Source organism: Oncorhynchus mykiss, chromosome 10 (assembly GCF_013265735.2).
Source record: "Oncorhynchus mykiss isolate Arlee chromosome 10, USDA_OmykA_1.1, whole genome shotgun sequence".
Lineage (NCBI taxonomy): Eukaryota > Metazoa > Chordata > Actinopteri > Salmoniformes > Salmonidae > Oncorhynchus > Oncorhynchus mykiss.
This window is the reverse complement of record NC_048574.1, coordinates 11,184,838-11,206,629: the sequence shown is the minus strand read 5'-3', so window position 1 is coordinate 11,206,629 and position 21,792 is coordinate 11,184,838. Positions and strand designations below refer to the sequence as shown.

General features: G+C 45.4%; 1 protein-coding gene across 1 annotated transcript in view; it reads right to left on the bottom strand.

The window, feature by feature from the left end:
• Positions 1-713: 713 nt before the first annotated feature.
• LOC110533341 (neuronal vesicle trafficking-associated protein 2) overlaps positions 714-21,792 on the bottom strand; it is a 50,835-nt gene continuing 29,756 nt past the window's right edge. The window contains exons 4-5 of the mRNA XM_036989699.1: positions 2,765-2,875; positions 714-2,103 (exon numbers count right to left, since the gene is read on the bottom strand). Coding sequence (XP_036845594.1) covers positions 1,912-2,103; positions 2,765-2,875 — 303 coding nt within the window. The 3' untranslated portion in view covers positions 714-1,911. The remainder of the gene's footprint in view (positions 2,104-2,764; positions 2,876-21,792) is intronic.

The following is a 21,792-nucleotide window of genomic DNA, read 5'->3' as shown; positions in this document are numbered from 1 at the left end:
ACAAATCTCTCCTGTTTCACGTTGTCTCTGTGTTCTGTGTATATCTAATTACATGTTACCACAGCTCCCGAAGAAACAAAAAATGTGTTGCCCCCCCCCCCCCCCCCCCCCCCCCCCCCTCTTGAAGGCAGGGAAAACATTTACGTTTTAATGTTAAGTTCCTGCAATTCTACACATTAAAGTAAAGAACATGTTGCGGTTGTATCGCAAGTTTAGTGCAGTTCTACACATTTTGCCAGGGTGCAGATTTGTTGTTGCAGTTTTAAAGCTAATTTCCTGGAACTACACATTTTGCCATAACTTATGCCATGTTAATGATATCTGAGTGATATCTAAACATTGTTAGATGACTTGGCTAATTAACTGATTGTCAGTGACTGACAAAATGAGTGAAAAACTGCTGATGCACAATCCTGTGTATTCTACTATTCTAACTGTCAACTCTCAGGGGCCCTAGCCGCTTATAGCACTTATGCCTGGAGCCTGCCCTGGATTCTATGATGCTTCCAATGCAGAGGTATTTTGGACTAGATCAGTATATGTAATTAACCCTTAACCCCCCCCCCCCCATCTTGTGTCATGTACCCTATGACTTGCCAACGATAGTCAGCAGAGTTGACTAATTAATGCACACTGACACACATGTGGACCAGGATAATGAGAACGGAACCAAATGGCGGAGCATTGAAAACAACAGGACAGAGACTTTCTGATCAGGTCACAACTTGCTTTATTTTCATTTCAAACCTATGGGATGTACAGTGAGAAACTACTCCAGACTTTGCTACATATCAACTACCAAACATCACAATAGTTCAAAAAGCGTTTTTTTTTTTGTTTTTTTTTGACAAGATAAAAAATAAGAAATAAAATGGTAACAGAACAAAACTCTGCAGAGAAGCTCATCTACAAATGGTTCTAAACATTACAGGAACCAGAGTTTTGGCAAAGACAGCGATATACACAATGTTTCCCATCATCACCACGTCTTGGGAATTTATCCTTAGCAATAGAGTCACATATTCATGTTGTGTACAGTGGCTGGACTGTCTGCTAAAGCGAAATGTAACTGGCAATAAAGGTCGCTCTTTTCCCAATAGTTAAACTGTCATGAAACCTAGCTACAACCATGCACACACATGAACTAGCATGAATGCACTGGGCTTTATACAGCTTGGCTCAAGAAGGGAAGTAGGACATACAGGACAGTACATTAAAGAGTGTTCCGATATCAAACCGTCATGATAGAGAATACTTAGCTAGCTTTGCTCAGATAATTCAGGACATCTACTGTATATTGGTGCTGAAGTTTAACTTCCATAGACGTACAAATAGGTACTAATTTGGGAAAACCCTTTCTATAAGAATGTATTACAGTATGAGTATGAACCAAAATGCCATGGATATGCCTGGACTTGAATCAGAGTTGATTTCATAACATGACTTTGATTACACAGAGTCATGACACTACAGGGGGCCGAGCAGATGGACACATCAGATGGACACATCAAATGGACACATCAAATGGACACATCAAATGGACACATCTGAAAAATGACTTTTGACTCACTCAGTTAGTAGCAGCTCAGAAAAGCATATACTCTGAATGGATTTCAACTTTGACTCGAGACTTTGTACAAACAGTTGTTTGATATCAAATACAAAATACCAATAACAAGTAAAAAAAATCATTAGTGATGATAAATAATGAATAAATAAAGAAAGAAAACAGACAGGAGGAAGGAGAGGCAGAGATTGTGGTGCTGGGTGGATGGGCTGGGGCGGGCAAGTGGGCGTGACAGTACTCTGAGCCTAGCGAGACACTGGAGAACGACAGACACTCCCTGTTAAAAGCTTGTCATGGAGACGGGCAGAAGAGGTGGGGTTGGTGGGAGGGTTGGGCAGGCATACTCAGTGCCCGTCTGTGTTGGGCGGCTTGGCGTCGTGTGGGGCAGCGCCAGCGGGGAGCCATGGAGAGACGGAGCGGGAGGTGGTCTGCTTGGCCATGCTGTAGTGGCTGATCACCGTATAGAAGCGCCCTCGGGAGTTGGCATCCTGAGCTGTGTAGTAGGCCTCCAGAGAGGCAGGGATGCATCGCTTATGCTGCAGGGGGAGAGAGAGAGAGAGAGTGAGAGAGAGCAAGAGAGCGAGAGAGAGTGAGAGAGCGAGAGAGAGAGCGCGAGCGCGAGAGAGAGAGAGAGAGAGAGAGTGAGAGAGAGCAAGAGAGCGAGAGAGAGCAAGAGAGCGAGAGAGAGAGAGAGAGAGAGAGAGAGAGAGAGAGAGAGAGAGCGAGAGAGAGAGAGAGAGAGAGAGAGAGAGAGAGAGTGAGAGAGTGAGAGCGAGAGAGAGAGAGAGAGAGAGAGAGCGAGAGAGAGAGAGTGAGAGAGCGAGAGTGAGAGCGAGAGAGAGAGAGAGAGAGAGAGAGAGAGAGAGAGAGAGAGAGAGAGCGAGAGAGAGGGTTCTAGAACATACTCTCCTCACGTACAGACTGCTGCACAACACTAAGGGCTTTTTCTGGTGAAGAGGTTCTTTTTTTTCTCTGAAGAGTGCAGGGGCTGTGTCTAAAATTAGATTTGCTTCAGCTAACATTCAGCAATAACCTCCAAAGGTGACTGTTCAGATGACTAGCCAGTGTAGTTTTCAAGTTTTGTCACAAATAGCACTCTATTCCCTATGCAGTACACTACTTTTGACCAGAGCCCGTTGGGAATAGGGTTCCATTTGCGACACACAAATGACCCCACATAAGACAAGGCCCACTCACCTTGTATATGAATCCGTCTGGGCAGCTGTGTTCGTACGTGAAGGCCTTGTACACCACCAGGAACACTATGCAGGCCAAGAAGGCCAAGGCCAAGACTATCAGAATCGTGACCTGGGAATAAAAGATGACAAATACTCCGGTCAATTTTATAGCTGCCGGCAATGTCAGGTCTCTTGTCAAAGCGAAGGTCTTGAAGCAAGGTTTGACACCATGAATTGTGTTCAAAAGAGCACTCGACAACTAACAACCAAAATAACCTCCATCACAATACATTTTTAACCATCACTTGTCTAGTGACAAGGTGAGAGAAAACAAGTGAATATGCATTAGGATTTGACGAAACCAGTATCACAAGATTGTTTCCATGACAACAATTAAAACATTCTAAACCTAACCCTTAACCTTATTCTAAACCTAACCCTTAACCTTATTCTAAACCTAACCCTAACCCTTATTCTAAACCTAAACCTAACCCTTATTCTAAACCTAACCCTTAACCTTATTCTAAACCTGACCCTTAACCTTATTCTAAACCTAACCCTAACCCTTATTCTAAACCTAAACCTAACCCTTATTCTAAACCTAACCCTTAACCTTATTCTAAACCTAACCCTTAACCTTATTCTAAACCTAACCCTAACCCTTATTCTAAACCTAAACCTAACCCTTATTCTAAACCTAACCCTTAACCTTATTCTAAACCTAATCCTTAACCTTATTGTAAACCTAACCCTAACCCTTATTCTAAACCTAAACCTAACCCTTATTCTAAACCTAAACCTAACCCTTATTCTAAACCTGACCCTAACCCTTATTCTAAACCTAACCCTAACCCTTATTCTAAACCTAAACCTAACCATTATTCTAAACCTAAACCTAACCATTATTCTAAACCTAACCCTAACCCTTATTCTAAACCTAACCCTAACCCTTAACCTTATTCTAAACCTAACCCTAACCCTAACCTTTATTCTAACCCTAACCCTTATTCCAAACCTAAACCTAACCCTAACCTTTATTCTAAACCTAACCCTAACAATTATTCTAAACCTAAACCTAACCCTAACCTTTATTCTAAACCTAACCCTAACCCTTATTCTAAACCTAAACCTAACCCTAACCTTTATTCTAAACCTAAACCTAACAATTATTGGAAGAAAAATGCACATGACTCTAAATGACAACATAATGATGTTTGTTTCCAACAGTAGGGCTGTTTTCCTAAAGAAGTTAAATCCGCTTCGTATTTTGTTTCCTTGCCACGATACTAACGAGTATTGTGATACTTGTATCGTCCCGACATGTTAATAACTCATCATCATTAGCTCTAGAAGTTTCCATCTGAGTAGTGAGGTAGAGGGAGAAAGCTCAGAGTGTGTTCATTGGCTGCCAGATTAAACTCAGTGGAGACAAACAGATTTAATAAAAAACCTTCACTAATTCAATTTTTCACAATTTAGCACCCATATTGGTCACAAAATGCAGTTGATGCAGACAGAGGCTAGAAAACAATATCTTGGTTTGGAAATGAACCGGGGCGGCAGCGTAGCCTAGTGGTTAGAGCGTTGGAAGTTGCAAGTTCAAACCCCCGAGCTGACAAGGTAAAAATCTGTCATTCTGCCCCTGAACAAGGCAGTTAACCCACTGTTCCTAGGCCGTCATTGAAAATAAGAATTTGTTCTTAACTGACTTGCCGGGTTAAATAAAGGTTAAATGGAGGAGTGTGAAACTGTTTTGAGCAGCGCTAATTTATAATTTATCACAAACCACCACATATTCCAATAAATAAGAACACATTACTTTCAATAGTGATTCAAATAAGTACATCTGTGCGTCTTGATGTGGAAATGTTGTGTTTAAAATGTGTATTTCCCTGGTAGACGAGACAGTTTTATAGTGAGAGATTAACATACACAAAAAGGACCAATGCTCTCCCTGTTCCTACTGAATCTATGATTGGGTGCTTTGGAGCACCAGTTAATTAAAATGATGCAAATGTAGATAAAGGACAGCTGAGAGAAGTAAGAATGCTATTGTCAAGTGAAGACGCTAAAGAGGAGTGAAAGGACACGTGCACACTCCAACACTCTACATTAGGTGGTGGTGCAGTAAAGCTCTGATTTTACCACAGTGTCAAATCAGGTGACTGAAGTGCTATCTTCATCTTCAGTTTCACAATTCATCCTATTGGGCCATAAAACTATTTCCCTGTTTCCAATGGCCTCCCTTCGTACTGGCCACCACACCATCTCGGCAGGATGCTAGGCTAGGGTAATTATAGCTGAGTGCTGATTAGCAGAGATCAGGGTGATTTGTAAAAAGGCTAAATGACAGTTGACTTCTGTGTTAATGTCAGGACACATGCTTGGATCTGTCTGACGTTTTGTTCAATTACATTTGCTTATCACAAACCCGAAACATGATGAAATGGCTTCTTAAAAAGGGCTTTTAGGCTCACAAATAATTAAATACACATCTACTGTAGCTATCTACAATTTTACATCTTACGTTTTGATTTTAAAGCATAATTAGTCATTCAAAACTCAATCAGTCTTGCGAAATCAATGCAATAACAAAACTATTTTTTTCTCTCTCTCTGGCAGCTGTCCAAATGACAGAAACACATAATTATTATTTATTATATGGAATATCAGCTTTTAACCTGACAGAAAAATGTGGTTCACGTTAATATTAATGATTAGCTTCTTTATAATCTCAATGAACCCTAAACCTCACCAGGATGTGAAATAACACCATGACACAAATTGTGCTTTTTCTCCCCAATTTCGTAGTATCCAATTAATAGTAGTTACTGTCTTCTCTCATCGCTACAACTCCCGTACGTACTCGGGAGAGGCGAAGGTTGAGAGCCATGCCTCCTCCGAAACACAACCTAACCAAGCCGCACTGCTTCTTAACACAGTGCGCATCCAACCCGGAAGCCAGCCGCACCAATGTGTCGGAGGAAACACTGTGCACCTGGCGACCTTGGTTAGCGCGCACAACGCCCAGCCCGCCACAGGAGTCGCTAGTGCGCGATGAGACAAGGATATCCCTACCGGCCAAGCCCTCCCTAACCCGGATGACACTAGGCCAATTGTTCGTCGCCCCACGGGCCTCCTAGTCGCGGCCGGCTGCGACAGAGCCTGGGCGCGAACCCAGAGTCTCTGGTGGCACAGCTGGCGCTGCGATGCAGTGCCCTTAACCACTGCACCACCTGGGGGGAGCATTGGACATTCTTGATCTATATATACATATTCCCTTTACTATTATTATACTACATTATTAGGATATATTCATTACTGGTGGCCAGCATTTGTTTCATCATGTTAAAGATTCAGCTCAAACCTATTTCAAATTTGAGATGAGTCAAATTTGCGATGAATTTGATTTGATGATAATACTAATCTCACAGCTAGCATCCTATATTTAGTGTGCCCTCACAGCACCAGGTAGCACCAATAAAATGGTTGGCCTTCTAGTCAGAACACTACAGGAATGGAACCCTACTATTGAACAGTCTGAATCATACACCGTAGTCTAGTATAATCCAAGTATAGTCCAACTCTAGGTGAGGATACGTTTGCCAATTTCCAACACATCAAATGTCCTGACAACAGTAATACAACATACACATCTGCCATTATTGATGTGTGCTCCCCGTTGCCTTAGTTGTGAATGGAATGACCTCTATTTTCCCTTGCCTTGACGATAATGGGGACTAAACTGGTGTGAACCGGCAGATCCACCATGATCCAATTCCCATCTGACTGGTTGTTTTCATCTGTATTTTGATTAAATACAGACTGCTTCATTTTGAAAGGTTTTGCTGACTAGCTGTATTTGTCCTTGTGCCAGCTGGCATACATGTCAACCTTTCCCTAAAGCACCTGACTCAATCAGGACAGGGACGGACGTCAGCAAGCGAGGTCAAATCTGCCCCAAATATGGCAGCTATAGTCTTAGTGTAGACAGGCAGACAGATAGGCAGACAGACACTCAGACAGACAGACAGACAGACAGACAGGCAAACAGGCAGAGACAAAACAAACAGGCAGACAAGGTTGATGTTTCTGCTGCTGCTGTTGTTTGTGTTGTTGTTGTTGGCGGCGTCGTAATCTGACATCACTATAATCCACATAGACGGAGACCCATAATCCCTAGGAAGCAGCGGGATTTATTCACTGGCTAAACATCCCTGGAGTGCATGGTGGGTGTGTTACTGTGCTACTGTAGCAGTACAGACAGAGTGGCTGTGGTACAGTACAGACAGAGTGGCTGTGGTACAGTACAGACAGAGTGGCTGTGGTACAGTACAGACAGAGTGGCTGTGGTACAGTACAGACAGAGTGGCTGTGGTACAGTACAGTCAGAGTGGCTGTGGTACAATACAGACAGTGTGGCTGTGGTACAGTACAGACAGAGTGGCTGTGGTACAGTACAGACAGTGTGGCTGTGGTACAGTACAGACAGTGTGGCTGTGGTACAGTACAGACAGAGTGGCTGTGGTACAGTACAGACAGAGTGGCTGTGGTACAGTACAGTCAGAGTGGCTGTGGTACAGTACATACAGAGTGGCTGTGGTACAGTACAGTCAGAGTGGCTGTGGTACAGTACAGTCAGAGTGGCTGTGGTACAGTACAGACAGAGTGGCTGTGGTACAGTACAGACAGAGTGGCTGTGGTACAGTACAGACAGAGTGGCTGTGGTACAGTACAGACAGAGTGGCTGTGGTACAGTACAGACAGAGTGGCTGTGGTACAGTACAGACAGAGTGGCTGTGGTACAGTACAGGCAGAGTGGCTGTGGTACAGTACAGGCAGAGTGGCTGTGGTACAGTACAGACAGAGTGGCGGTGGTACAGTACAGACAGAGTGGCTGTGGTACAGTACAGACAGTGTGGCTGTGGTACAGTACAGACAGTGTGGCTGTGGTACAGTACAGACAGAGTGGCTGTGGTACAGTACAGACAGAGTGGCTGTGGTACAGTACAGTCAGAGTGGCTGTGGTACAGTACAGTCAGAGTGGCTGTGGTACAGTACAGACAGAGTGGCTGTGGTACAGTACAGTCAGAGTGGCTGTGGTACAGTACAGACAGAGTGGCTGTGGTACAGTACAGTCAGAGTGGCTGTGGTACAGTACATACAGAGTGGCTGTGGTACAGTACAGTCAGAGTGGCTGTGGTACAGTACAGACAGAGTGGCTGTGGTACAGTACAGTCAGAGTGGCTGTGGTACAGTACAGTCAGAGTGGCTGTGGTACAGTACAGACAGAGTGGCTGTGGTACAGTACAGTCAGAGTGGCTGTGGTACAGTACAGACAGAGTGGCTGTGGTACAGTAAAGACAGAGTGGCTGTGGTACAGTACAGACAAAGTGGCTGTGGTACAGTACAGACAGAGTGGCTGTGGTACAGTACAGACAGAGTGGCTGTGGTACAGTACAGACTGAATGGCTGTGGTACAGTACAGACAGAGTGGCTGTGGTACATCATCTCTGTTCTCTATCACCCCTAATCTCCTCTCCCCCACACGTTGTTCAGCTGAGTCTGTTGTGGCTCCGTGTAATAGGTTTCTGTTCAAATCTCAATTTACTGTTCTGTATATGGGGAAAATGTCAACATGTGGCTGCTATGTTTCTGCCATTTGTCTCCCTCAGACATAGGTTTTATATATATGTGTCAGTTTGATCTTTTATTTTCTTCCTAGCTCTTGCCCTATCTTGTAATTCCAGTCTCCTTGCCTTATGCTGTTAGAATGCAACCCTCGCCCACTCTCACAGCAAGACCACTTTTCCAGGAATACAGTATGTGAGCGCAAAAACTCTTACAGTCGCTCCAGAGGGAGAAATCGAGAGGCAGAGAGAGAGAGAGGGGAAGAGAGAGAGCTAAAGAGAGGCAGAGAGAGATAGTCAGAGAGAGAGCTTGAGGCAGAGAGAGAGCTACAGAGAGGCAGAGAGAGGCAGAGGGAGATAGAGGCAGAGAGAGGCAGAGAGACAGCTAAAGAGAGACAGAGAGAGGCAGATAGAGAGCTAAAGAGAGGCAGAGAGATGGCTAGAGAGAGGCAGAGATATAGCTAGAGAGAGAGCTAAAGAGAGGCAGAGAGAGAGCTAAAGAGAGACCGAGAGAGAGCTAAAGAGAGACCGAGAGAGAGCTAAAGAGGCAGAGAAAGGCCGAGAGAGAGCTAAAGAGAGACAGAGAGAGAGCTAAAGAGAGGCAGAGAGATAGCTAGAGACAGGCAGAGAGAGAGCTAAAGAGAGACAGAGAGAGGCAGAGAGAGCTAAAGAGAGGCAGAGAGAGAGCTAGAGAGGCAGAGAGAGAGCTAAAAAAGAGAGACAGAGAGAGAGCTAAAGAGGCAGAGAGAGGCAGAGAGAGACAGAGACAGATAGTCAGAGAGAGCGCTAAAGAGAGGCAGAGAGAGCTAAAGAGAAGCAGAGGGAGATAAAGAGAGGCAGAGAGAGGCAGAGAGAGACAGAGAGATAGTTAGAGAGAGCGCTAAAGAGAGGCAGAGAGAGCTAAAGAGAAGCAGAGAGAGGCAGAGGGAGATAGAGACATTCAAGAGAGAGCTAAAGAGAGGCAGAGAGATCTAACGAGAGGCAGAGAGATCTAAAGAGAGGCAGAGAGAGAGCTAAAGAGAGGCAGAGAGATCTAAAGAGAGGCAGAGAGATCTAAAAAGAGGCAGAGAGATCTAAAGAGAGGCAGAGAGATCTAAAGAGAGGCAGAGAGAGAGCTAAAGAGAGGCAGAGAGAGTATGTTCTTCCTCTAGCACCAGGTGGTGCTGACAGAACAATGAGATAAGTTAAAAGTACATCAGTAGATCTATGATTGAGGAATGAAAGCCTATTGTCTGTGAATCATATTGGAATGCTTAAGCTGGCATTCAATACAGAGCCAAGCACAGAAGGGGAAACTATGTTCCTCTATTGTAAGATTTTGCTCACAATATGAGGAGGGGGTTCAGTTTTTCTGATAACATGAAGAAGAAAATTGGGCTTTACCTGCCATTTTCACATGACCAGTGAACTGTTTCTCTGAGGCTAAGACCTGTTAAAATGGAGGGAGCTTTGTAAGACTGAGGGAACTACAACCATCTTTTTCATTGAATGTAATGGTCTTAGATTTCCCTCTCAAGTCCTTATGAGATGGTTTTAGATGACTGAGCTACATGGCAACCTGAAGGGGGATGCCCACTAGGGTAGAGGCTGAGGAAGGGAAGGAGTGATGCACAGGAGAAGTGGTGCCATGGAGGTAACAATGTCTAGAACAGGGATGGGCAACTTTTATGGGGCCCATAAAAAAGCTGCAAGGCTGAACCCTCTCCTCCTCATAATGCCAGCCAAATATTTTTGGTGCCCCCAGCTTGACATTTTTAACATTTTAGAGTTATTTTAGTGCAATTCTACACATTTTGCCATGGGGCAGAGAAGAAAATTAACTGTTTTATAGCTAATTTCCCACAATTCTACAAATTCTGCCATAGGGTAGAGAGAAATGCTCTAGGCCAGCTCTAGGAAGAGTCTTGTTGGTTCCAAACTTCTTACAATGAAGAATGATGGAGGCCACTGTGTTTTTGGGGACCTTCAATGCTGCATAAATGTTTTGGTCCCCTTCCCCAGTTCTGTGCCTCGACACAATGCTGTCTCGGCGGTCTACAGACGATTCCTTTGACCTCGCGGCTTGTTTTTTGCTCTGACATGCACCGTCAACTGTGGGACTTTATAGAGACAGGTGTGTGCCTTTCCAGATCATGTCCAATCAATTTAATTTACCACAGGTTGTAGAAACAAAGTTGTAGAAACATCTCAAAGATGATCAAAGGAAACAGGATGATGCACCTGAGCTCAATTTTGAGTCTCATAGCAAAGGGTCTGAACACTTATGTAAATAAGGTATTTCAGTTTTTTATGTTTAAGAAATTGTAGATTGAGGAAAATAATGTATTTAATACATTTTAGAATAAGGCTGTAACGTAAAAAAAATGTGGAAAAAGTCTACCGAATGCACTGTGCAGACAGACAGACAGACAGACAGACAGACAGACAGACAGAACCAGTCAAAAGTTTGGACAAATCTTTATTTTTACTATTTTCTACATTGTAGAATAACATCAGAAAGACATCAAAACTATGAAATAACATTCTCTCAACCAGCTTCACCTGGAATGCTTTTCCAACAGTCTTGAAGGAGTTCCCACATATGTTGCTTTTCCTTCACTCTGCGGTCAAACTCATCCCAAACCATCGCAATTGGGTTGAGGTCGGGTGATTGTGGAGGCCAGATCATCTGATGCAGCACTCCTTCACTCTCCTTCTTGGTCAAATAGCCCTTACATAGCCTGGAGGTATGTTGGGTCATTGTCCTGTTGAAAAACAAATTATAGTCCCACTAAGCGTAAACCAGATAGGATGGGGTATCACTATAGAATTATGTGGTAGCCATGCTGGTTAAGTGTGCCTTGAAATAAATCACTGACAGTGTCACCAGCAAAGCACCCCCACACCATGACACCTCCTCCTCCATGCTTCACGGTGGGAACCACACATGCAGAGATCATCCATTCACCTACAGTACTCTGCGTCTCAAAGACACTGCAGTTGGATCCAAAAATCTTCATTTTGGACTCATCATACCAAAGGACAGATTTCCACCATGTCCATTGCTCATGTTTCTTGGCCCAAGCAAGTCTCTTCTTATTATTGGTGTCCTTTAGTAGTGGTTTCTTTGCAGCAATTCGACCATGAAGGCTTGATTCACCGGGTCTCTTCTGAACAGTTGATGTTGAGATGTGTCTGTTACTTGAACTCTAAAAGTATTTAGTCAGCCACCAATTGTGCAAGTTCTTCCACTTAAAAAGATGAGAGAGGACTGTAATGTTCATCATAGGTACACTTCAACTATGACAGACAAAATTAGAAAAAAAATCCAGAAAATCACATTGTAGGATTTTTAATGAATTTATTTGCAAATTATGGTGGAAAATAAGTATTTGGTCACCTACAAACAAGCAAGATTTCTGGCTCTCACAGACCTGTAACTTCTTCTTTAAGAGGCTCCTCTGTCCTCCACTCATTACCTGTATTAATGGCACCTGTTTGAACCTCAAACAGTCACACTCCAAACTCCACTATGGCCAAGACCAAAGAGCTGTCAAAGGACACCAGAAACAAAATTGTAGACTTGTTCACTCACGACTGCGTAGCCAGGTACGACTCCAACACCATCATTAAGTGTGCAGACGAGACAACAGTGGTAGGCCTGATCACCGCCAACGACGAGACACCCTATAGGGAGGAGGTCAGAGACCTGGCCGGTGGTGCCAGAATAACAACTTATCCCTCTACTGTATATAGGCACGCTACTGTTATAGCCTCACTACTGTTATAGCCTCGCTACTGTATATAGCCTCGCTACTGTAATTAGGGGCGGCAGCGTAGCCTAGTGGTTAGAGCGTTGGACTAGTAACCGGAAGGTTGCGAGTTCAAACCCCCGAGCTGACAAGGTACAAATCTGTCGTTCTGCCCCTGAACAGGCAGTTAACCCACTGTTCCCAGGCCGTCATTGAAAATAAGAATTTGTTCTTAACTGACTTGCCTGGTTAAATAAAGGTAAAAAAAAAAATATATATATATAAAAAAACTAAGGAGATAATTGTGGATTATATGAAAAGGAGGACCGAGCATGCCCACATTCTCATCGACGGGGCTGTAATGGAGCAGGTTGAGAGCTTCAAGTTCCTTGATGTCCACATCACCAACAAACTAGAATGGTCCAAACACACCAAGACAGTAGTAAAGAGGCCACGACAAAGCCTATTCCCCCTCAGGAAATCAAAAAGATTTAGCATGGGTCCTCAGATCCTCAAAAGGTTCTACAATTGCAACATCGAGAGCATCCTGACTGGTTGCATCACTGCCTGGTATGGCAACTGCTTGGCCTCCGACCGCAAGGCACTACAGAGGGTAGTGCGTACGGCCCAGTACATCACTGGGGTTAAGCTGCCTGCCATCCAGGACCTCTACACCAGGCAGTGTCAGAGGAAGGCCCTAAAAAATTGTCAAAGATCCCACCCACCCCAGTCATGGACTGTTTTCTCTACCACCGAATGGCAAGTGGTACCGGTGCGCCAAGTCTAGGACCAAAAGGCTTCTCAACAGCTTTTACCCACAAGCCATAAGACCCCTGAACAGGTAAACAAATAGCTACCCGGACTATTTGCATTGTCCCGCCACTCCCCCAACCCCTCTTTTACGCTGCTGCTACTCTCTATCATATATGCATATTAACTATACATTCATGTACATGCTACCTCAATTAGCGCAACTAACCGGTGCCCCTGCACATTGGCTACCTGGACTATCTGCATTGTGTCCCACCACCCACTACCCCCTCTTTTACGCTGTTGCTACTCTCTTTTTATCATATATGCATAGTCACTTTAACGATACCTACATGTACATACTACCTCAATTAGCGCAACTAACCGGTGCCCCTGCACATTGGCTACCTGGACTATCTGCATTGTGTCCCGCCACCCACTACCCCCTCTTTTACGCTGTTGCTACTCTCTGTTTATCATATATGCATAGTCACTTTAACGATACCTACATGTACATACTACCTCAATTAGCGCAACTAACCGGTGCCCCTGCACATTGGCTACCTGGACTATCTGCATTGTGTCCCGCCACCCACTACCCCCTCTTTTACGCTGTTGCTACTCTCTGTTTATCATATATGCATAGTCACTTTAACCATACCTACTGTACATGTACATACTACCTCAATTAGCCCGACTAACCTGTGTCTGTATATAGACTCGCTACTCTTATAGCCTCGCTACTGTTATAGCCTCGCTACTGTATATAGGCACGCTACTGTTATAGCCTCACTACTGTTATAGCCTCGCTACTGTATATAGCCTCGCTACTGTATATAGCCTCGCTACGGTATATAGCCTCGCTACTGTTATAGCCTCGCTACTGTATATTGCCTCGCTACTGTATATAGACTCGCTACTGTTATAGCCTCGCTACTGTATATAGCCTCGCTACTGTTATAGCCTCACTACTGTATGTAGCCTCGCTACTGTATATAGCCTCGCTACTATTATAGCCTCGCTACTGTTATAGCCTCGCTACTGTATATAGCCTCGCTACGGTATATAGCCTAGCTACTGTTATAGCCTCGCTACTGTATATAGCCTCGCTACTGTATATAGACTCGCTACTGTTATAGCCTCGCTACTGTATATAGCCTCGCTACTGTTATAGCCTCGCTACTGTATGTAGCCTCGCTACTGTATATAGCCTCGCTACTATTATAGCCTCGCTACTGTTATAGCCTCGCTACTGTATATAGCCGCACTACTGTATATAGCCTCGCTACTGTATATAGCCTCGCTACTGTTATAGCCTCGCTACTGTATATAGACTCGCTACTGTTATAGCCTCGCTACTGTATATAGACTCGCTACTGTTATAGCCTCGCTACTGTATATAGCCTCGCTACTGTATATAGCCTCGCTACTGTATATAGACTCGCTACTGTTATAGCCTCGCTACTGCATGTAGCCTCGCTACTGTATATAGCCTTGCTACTATTATAAACTTGCTACTGTAAATAGCCTCACTACTGTATATAGCCTTGCTACTATTATAGACTCGCTACTGTATATAGCCTCACTACTGTATATAGCCTCGCTACTGTATATAGCCTCGCTACTGTATATAGCCTTGCTACTATTATAGACTCGCTACTGTATATAGACTCGCTACTGTTATAGCCTCGCTACTGTTATAGCCTCGCTACTGTATATAGCCTCGCTACTGTATATAGCCTCGCTACTGTTATAGCCTCGCTACTGTATGTAGCCTCGCTACTGTATATAGCCTCGCTACTATTATAGCCTCGCTACTGTATATAGCCTTGCTACTATTATAGCCTCGCTACTGTATGTAGCCTCGCTACTGTATATAGCCTTGCTACTATTATAGCCTCGCTACTGTATATAGCCTCGCTACTGTATATAGCCTTGCTACTATTATAGCCTCGCTACTGTATATAGCCTTGCTACTATTATAGCCTCGCTACTGTATATAGCCTCGCTACTGTATATAGCCTTGCTACTATTATAGCCTCGCTACTGTATATAGCCTCGCTACTGTATATAGCCTTGCTACTATTATAGACTCGCTACTGTTATAGCCTCGCTACTGTATATAGCCTTGCTACTATTATAGCCTCGCTAATATTATAGTAGTTATTGTTATTTCTCACTGTCTTTTTACTATTGTTTTTTTTATTTCCTTACGTATCTATTGTTCACCTAATACCTATTTTTTACTTAAAAATCACACTGTTGGTTAGGGCCTGTAAGTAAGCATTTCAATGTTGTATTCGGTGCACGTGGCAAATAAAATTTGATCTGATTTGACTTATCCATTAGAGAAGGGAAGCAGCGTCATGTTCAGTATGAGTTCATTTCTCATTATGTTAATGAGCCCAATTGGGGCAGGTCTCTCAGGAGATAGCACTTCAAGGGTTTGAAAAAACACACTGGCACGTCTAATGAAGACAAGTTCACACTTAGAAACTTAGAGACAATCTAGATTTTCATTAAGGATAACACTTGAAAGACTTAGTGACGTTCTATGAATCCACACACGCACAGAGACGAGGACCGGATCAGTGCACCGTCATTGTAAATAAGAATTTGTTCTTAACTGACAGCATGGCACTATCTCACACCGAGCGATGGCATTAGTTAAACACAATCCTGTTATTGCTAACCAATATCACAGATTATTTTGAAATAAACATGAATAGCTTATTGGAAATTCATGACGGGCACATGAAAAAGTTTTTTAAAAATTGTGTGCAGTACACAGTTTTGTATAAAGTGCATTTTAATCACAGATAAAGACAGTAGGTTACTTAAGACAGAAACGATAGGAGGGAGGTTGGTCGGATTGGTCGGTAAGATTGTATAACGCAAAAGTCTAGCAACCAAAATGTTGCATGTTCAAATTATGTCACAGACAACTTTAGCATTTTAGCTAATTATCAACTTTGCAACAACTTACTACTTTTTAACTACTCAGTTAGCATGTTAGCTAACCCTAACCTTAACCCTTAACTATTTAGTTAGCATGTTACCTAACTCTAACCCCTAAACCGAATCTTAACCTCTAACCCTAACCTTCACCCTTAGCCTAGCTAACGTTAGCCAACTAGCTAACGTAGCTAACGTTAGCCACAACAAATTGGAATCTGTGTAATGTTCATAAATGCATTATGAAGAACGATAATTGTGTCATTTGTGTCTAATTTCACAATAGGCTGTGATAGTGTGTTGGTTTTTAAGTGATCCTGACTTCTACCTTCTACCTGTTCTAAGTAAACACACCACTAACGAGGATATGCAAACAAGAATCAGTGAATTTTTCTAATGACCTGCATTTTGGATAAAATTGTTGAGGAGAAGAGAAGATATGATATTAATGCTGGGGTGTTGATCCCGGGCTTGGAGGAAATTTACCCGAAGACACCCCCCAGGCTTGGTAAAGAACAACTAAACACTCCTGTTTACATCCCTCAGACACGATCATGAATATCTTCCTGTCAGTCAGTCTCCAGCGCTTCACAATCACACCTTATTATGTGAAGCTAGGTGCTGCTGGATGAGGAGAGTTCGGAGCAGCTTGATGAGGAGATGAAGGGGGCCCTCTATGGGCTCTGCCTGCCTGGCTGAAATATAATGATGGATAAGAGAGAGAGAGAGAGAGAGAGAGAGAGAGAGACAGACAGACAGACAGACAGACAGACAGACAGACAGACAGACAGACAGACAGACAGACAGACAGACAGACAGACAGACAGACAGAGAGACAGAGAGAGACAGAGAGAGATAGACAGAAAGAGACAGAGAGAGATAGACAGAAAGAGACAGAGAGAAAGAGACAGAGAGAAAGAGACAAGAGAGAAAGAGAGAGTACTGTAGACGACTTTATCACTGACCTCAACCCAGAGTCTCTCAGAGCGTTCACAGTCAGCCCACTGACACCCCTGTCAGACCACAGCAAAATCACAGTCTACTTGAACCGAGCAATACTCAATCATGAGGCATCAAAGACAAAGGAACTGAGTAACATTAAGAAATGCTATAGATGGAAGGAATGTAGTTTGGAAACTTACCAAAAAACAATTAGTTAACAACATATTCAATCCCTTTTAGACAATTTCCTGGGTAAAACGTTCCACTGTAATAGTGAAAGTGTAAACTTAGCAGTAGAATATTTTAACAGTATATTTGACCTCTCAGCTTCCCTATCAAATCTAAAAATCTCAAATAGAAAACCGAAGAAAAATGAACATCAATGGCAAATGGTTTGATGAAGAATGTAAAAATCTAAGAAAGAAATTGAGAAACCCATCCAACCAAAAACATAGAGACCCGGAAAACCCGGAGTCTACGCCTTCACTATGGTGAATCACTAAACAATACAGAAATACACTACGGAAAAAGAAGAAACAGCACATCAGAAATGTAATTGAAGAATCCATAGACTCTAACTGTCATGTATTGTCATGTTGTGTCTTGTTTCTGTCCTTTCCTTTCACCCTGTCTCCCTCTGCTGGTCGTACTAGGTTACCGTTTCTGTCCCTCTTTCCCCCAGCTGTTCCTTGTCTTCTCTGACTACCTCATTCACCCCTTTTCCCACCTGTTCCCTTTTTCCCTCTGATTAGGTCCCTATATCTCTCTCTGTTTCTGCTCCTGTCTTTGTCGGATTCTTGTTTGTGTGTCTCATGCCTGAACCAGACTATCATCGTGTTTGCTGCAACCTTGTCCTGTCCTGTCGGAATCTACCTGTCCATCTGAGCCCACGTGTGTTCATCATTAAAGAAACTCTGTTTGTTAATTCGCTTTTGGGTCCTCATTCACGCACCTGACAGAAGAATCCGACCAAGAATGGACCCAGCGACTTCGGATCCTCTCCACTCAGCCGTCGAGATCCAGGGAGCGATGCTAGGCAGACACGAGCAGGAATTGTCTGCTGCTCGACATGCCGTTGAGACCCTGGCCACCCAAGTCTCCAACCTCACAGAACAGGTTCACCATCTCCGCCTCGATCCACCGGCCACTTCCAGGGCTTTCGAATCTCCGGAGCCCAGAATCAATAACCCGCCGTGTTACTCTGGGGAGCCCACTGAATGCCGCTCGTTCCTCACCCAGTGTGATATTGTGTTTTCTCTCCAGCCCAACACTTACGCCAGGAGCACTGCTCGTGTCGCCTACGTCATATCTCTCCTTACTGGACGGGCTCGTGAGTGGGGCACGGCAATCTGGGAGGCAAGGGCTGAGTGTACTAACCAGTATCAGGACTTTAAGGAGGAGATGATACGGGTTTTTGATCGATCTGTTTTTGGGGAGGAGGCTTCCAGGGCCCTGTCTTCCCTATGTCAAGGCAATCGATCCATAACAGACTACTCTATTGAGTTTCGCACTCTTGCTGCCTCCAGTGGCTGGAACGAGCCGGCTTTGCTCGCTCGTCTTCTGGAGGGTCTCCGCGCAGAGGTAAAGGATGAGATTCTCTCCCGGGAGGTTCCTTCCAGCGTGGATTCCTTGATTGAACTCGCTATTCGCATTGAGCGACGGGTTGATCTTCGTCACCGAGCTCGTGGAAAGGAGCTCGCGTTCTCCGTTGCCCCCCTCTCCGCATCACTACCATCTTCCTCTGCCGGCTCGGGAGCTGAGCCTATGCAGCTGGGAGGTATCCGCATCTCGACTAAGGAGAGGGAACGGAGAATCACCAACCGCCTCTGTCTCTATTGCGGTTCTGCTGGTCATTTTGTCACTTCATGTCCAGTAAAAGCCAGAGCTCATCAGTAAGCGGAGGGCTACTGGTGAGCGCTACTACTCCTGTCTCTCCTTCAAGATCCTGCACTACCTTGTCGGTCCATCTACGCTGGACCGGTTCGTCAGCTTCCTGCAGTGCCTTAATAGACTCTGGGGCGGAGGGCTGTTTTATGGACGAGACCTGGGCTCGGGAACATGACATTCCTCTCAGACAGTTAAGGGAGTCCACGGCCTTGTTCGCCCTGGATGGTAGTCCTCTCCCCAGGATTCAGCGTGAGACGCTACCTTTAACCCTCACTGTTTCTGGTAATCATAGCGAAACCATTTCTTTTTTAATTTTTCGTTCACCTTTTACACCTGTTGTTTTGGGCCATCCCTGGCTAGTTTGTCATAATCCTTCCATTAATTGGTCTAGTAATTCTATCCTCTCCTGGAACGTCTCTTGTCATGTGAAATGTTTAATGTCTGCTATCCCTCCTGTTTCCTCTGTCTCTTCTTCACAGGAGGAGCCTGGTGATTTGACAGGGGTGCCGGAGGAATATCACGATCTGCGCACGGTGTTCAGTCGGTCCAGGGCCACCTCTCTTCCTCCACACCGGTCGTATGATTGTAGTATTGATCTCCTTCCGGGAACCACTCCCCCCCGGGGTAGACTATACTCTCTGTCGGCTCCCGAACGTAAGGCTCTCGAGGATTATTTGTCTGTAGCTCTTGACGCCGGTACCATAGTCCCCTCCTCCTCTCCCGCCGGAGCGGGGTTTTTTTTTGGCAAGAAGAAGGACGGGTCTCTGCGCCCCTGCATAGATTATCGAGGGCTGAATGACATAACAGTGAAGAATCGTTATCCGCTTCCTCTTATGTCTTCAGCCTTCGAGATCCTGCAGGGAGCCAGGTTTTTCACTAAGTTGGACCTTCGTAACGCTTACCATCTCGTGCGCATCAGGGAGGGGGACGAGTGGAAGACGGCGTTTAACACTCCGTTAGGGCACTTTGAATACCGGGTTCTTCCTTTCGGCCTCGCTAACGCTCCAGCTGTCTTTCAGGCATTAGTCAATGATGTCCTGAGAGACATGCTGAACATCTTTGTTTTCGTTTACCTTGACGATATATATTTTTTCACCGTCACTCCAGATTCATGTTCAGCACGTTCAACGTGTCCTCCAGCGCCTTTTAGAGAATTGTCTTTTTGTGAAGGCTGAGAAGTGCACTTTTCATGCCTCCTCCGTCACATTTCTCGGTTCTGTTATTTCCGCTGAAGGCATTAAGATCGATCCCGCTAAGGTCCAAGCTGTCATTGATTGGCCCGCCCCTAAGTCACGCGTCGAGCTGCAGCGCTTTCTCGGCTTCGCGAACTTCTATCGTCGTTTCATCCGTAATTTCGGTCAGGTGGCAGCTCCTCTCACAGCCCTTACTTCTGTCAAGACGTGCTTTAAGTGGTCCGTTTCCGCCCAGGGAGCTTTTGATCTCCTCAAGAATCGTTTTACATCCGCTCCTATCCTTGTTACACCTGACGTCTCTAGACAGTTCGTTGTCGAGGTTGACGCGTCAGAGGTGGGCGTGGGAGCCATTCTTTCTCAGCGCTCCCTCTCTGACGACAAGGTCCACCCATGCGCGTATTTTTCTCATCGCCTGTCGCCGTCGGAACGTAACTATGATGTGGGAAACCGCGAACTGCTCGCCATCCGGTTAGCCCTAGGCGAATGGCGACAGTGGTTGGAGGGGGCGACCGTTCCTTTTGTCGTTTGGACTGACCATAGGAACCTTGAGTACATCCGTTCTGCCAAACGACTTAATGCGCGTCAGGCGCGTTGGGCGCTGTTTTTCGCTCGTTTCGAGTTCGTGATTTCTTATCGTCCGGGCTCTAAGAACACCAAGCCTGATGCTTTATCTCGTCTCTTCAGTTCTTCAGTAGCCTCCACTGACCCCGAGGGGATTCTCCCTGAGGGGCGTGTTGTCGGGTTGACTGTCTGGGGAATTGAGAGGCAGGTAAAGCAAGCGCTCACTCACACTCCGTCGCCGCGCGCTTGTCCTAGGAACCTTCTTTTCGTTCCCGTTCCTACTCGTCTGGCCGTTCTTCAGTGGGCTCACTCTGCCAAGTTAGCCGGCCACCCTGGCGTTCGGGGTACGCTTGCTTCCATTCGCCAGCGTTTTTGGTGGCCCACCTGGGAGCATGACACGCGTCGTTTCGTGGCTGCTTGTTCGGTCTGCGCGCAGACTAAGTCCGGTAACTCCCCTCCTGCCGGCCGTCTCAGGCCGCTTCCCATTCCCTCTCGACCGTGGTCTCACATCGCCTTAGATTTTGTCACCGGACTGCCTTCGTCAGCGGGGAAGACTGTTATTCTTACGGTTGTCGATAGGTTCTCTAAGGCGGCTCATTTCATTCCCCTTGCTAAGCTTCCTTCTGCTAAAGAGACGGCACAAATCATCATCGAGAATGTTTTCAGAATTCATGGCCTTCCGTCAGACGTCGTTTCGGACAGAGGTCCGCAATTCACGTCTCAATTTTGGAGGGAGTTTTGCCGTTTGATTGGGGCTTCCGTCAGTCTCTCTTCCGGCTTTCACCCCCAGTCTAACGGTCAAGCAGAACGGGCCAATCAGACTATTGGTCGCATCTTACGCAGTCTTTCTTTTCGCAACCCTGCGTCTTGGTCAGAACAGCTCCCCTGGGCAGAATACGCCCACAACTCGCTTCCTTCGTCTGCGACCGGGCTATCTCCTTTTCAGAGTAGCCTCGGGTACCAGCCTCCGCTGTTCTCATCTCAGTTCGCCGAGTCCAGCGTCCCCTCCGCTCAGGCTTTTGTCCAACGTTGCGAGCGCACCTGGAAGAGGGTCAGGTCTGCACTTTGCCGTTATAGGACGCAGACTGTGAGGGCTGCTAATAAGCGTAGAACTAAGAGTCCTAGATATTGTCGCGGTCAGAGAGTTTGGCTCTCCACTCAGAACCTTCCCCTTAAGACGGCTTCTCGCAAGTTGACCCCGCGGTTCATTGGTCCGTTCCGTATTTCTCGGGTCATTAATCCTGTCGCAGTTCGACTTCTTCTTCCGCGATACCTTCGTCGCGTCCACCCGGTCTTCCATGTCTCCTGTATCAAGCCCGTTCTTCGCGCCCCCGTTCGTCTTCCCCCCCCCCCCCCCATCCTTGTCGAGGGCGCACCCATCTACAGGGTCCGTAGGAT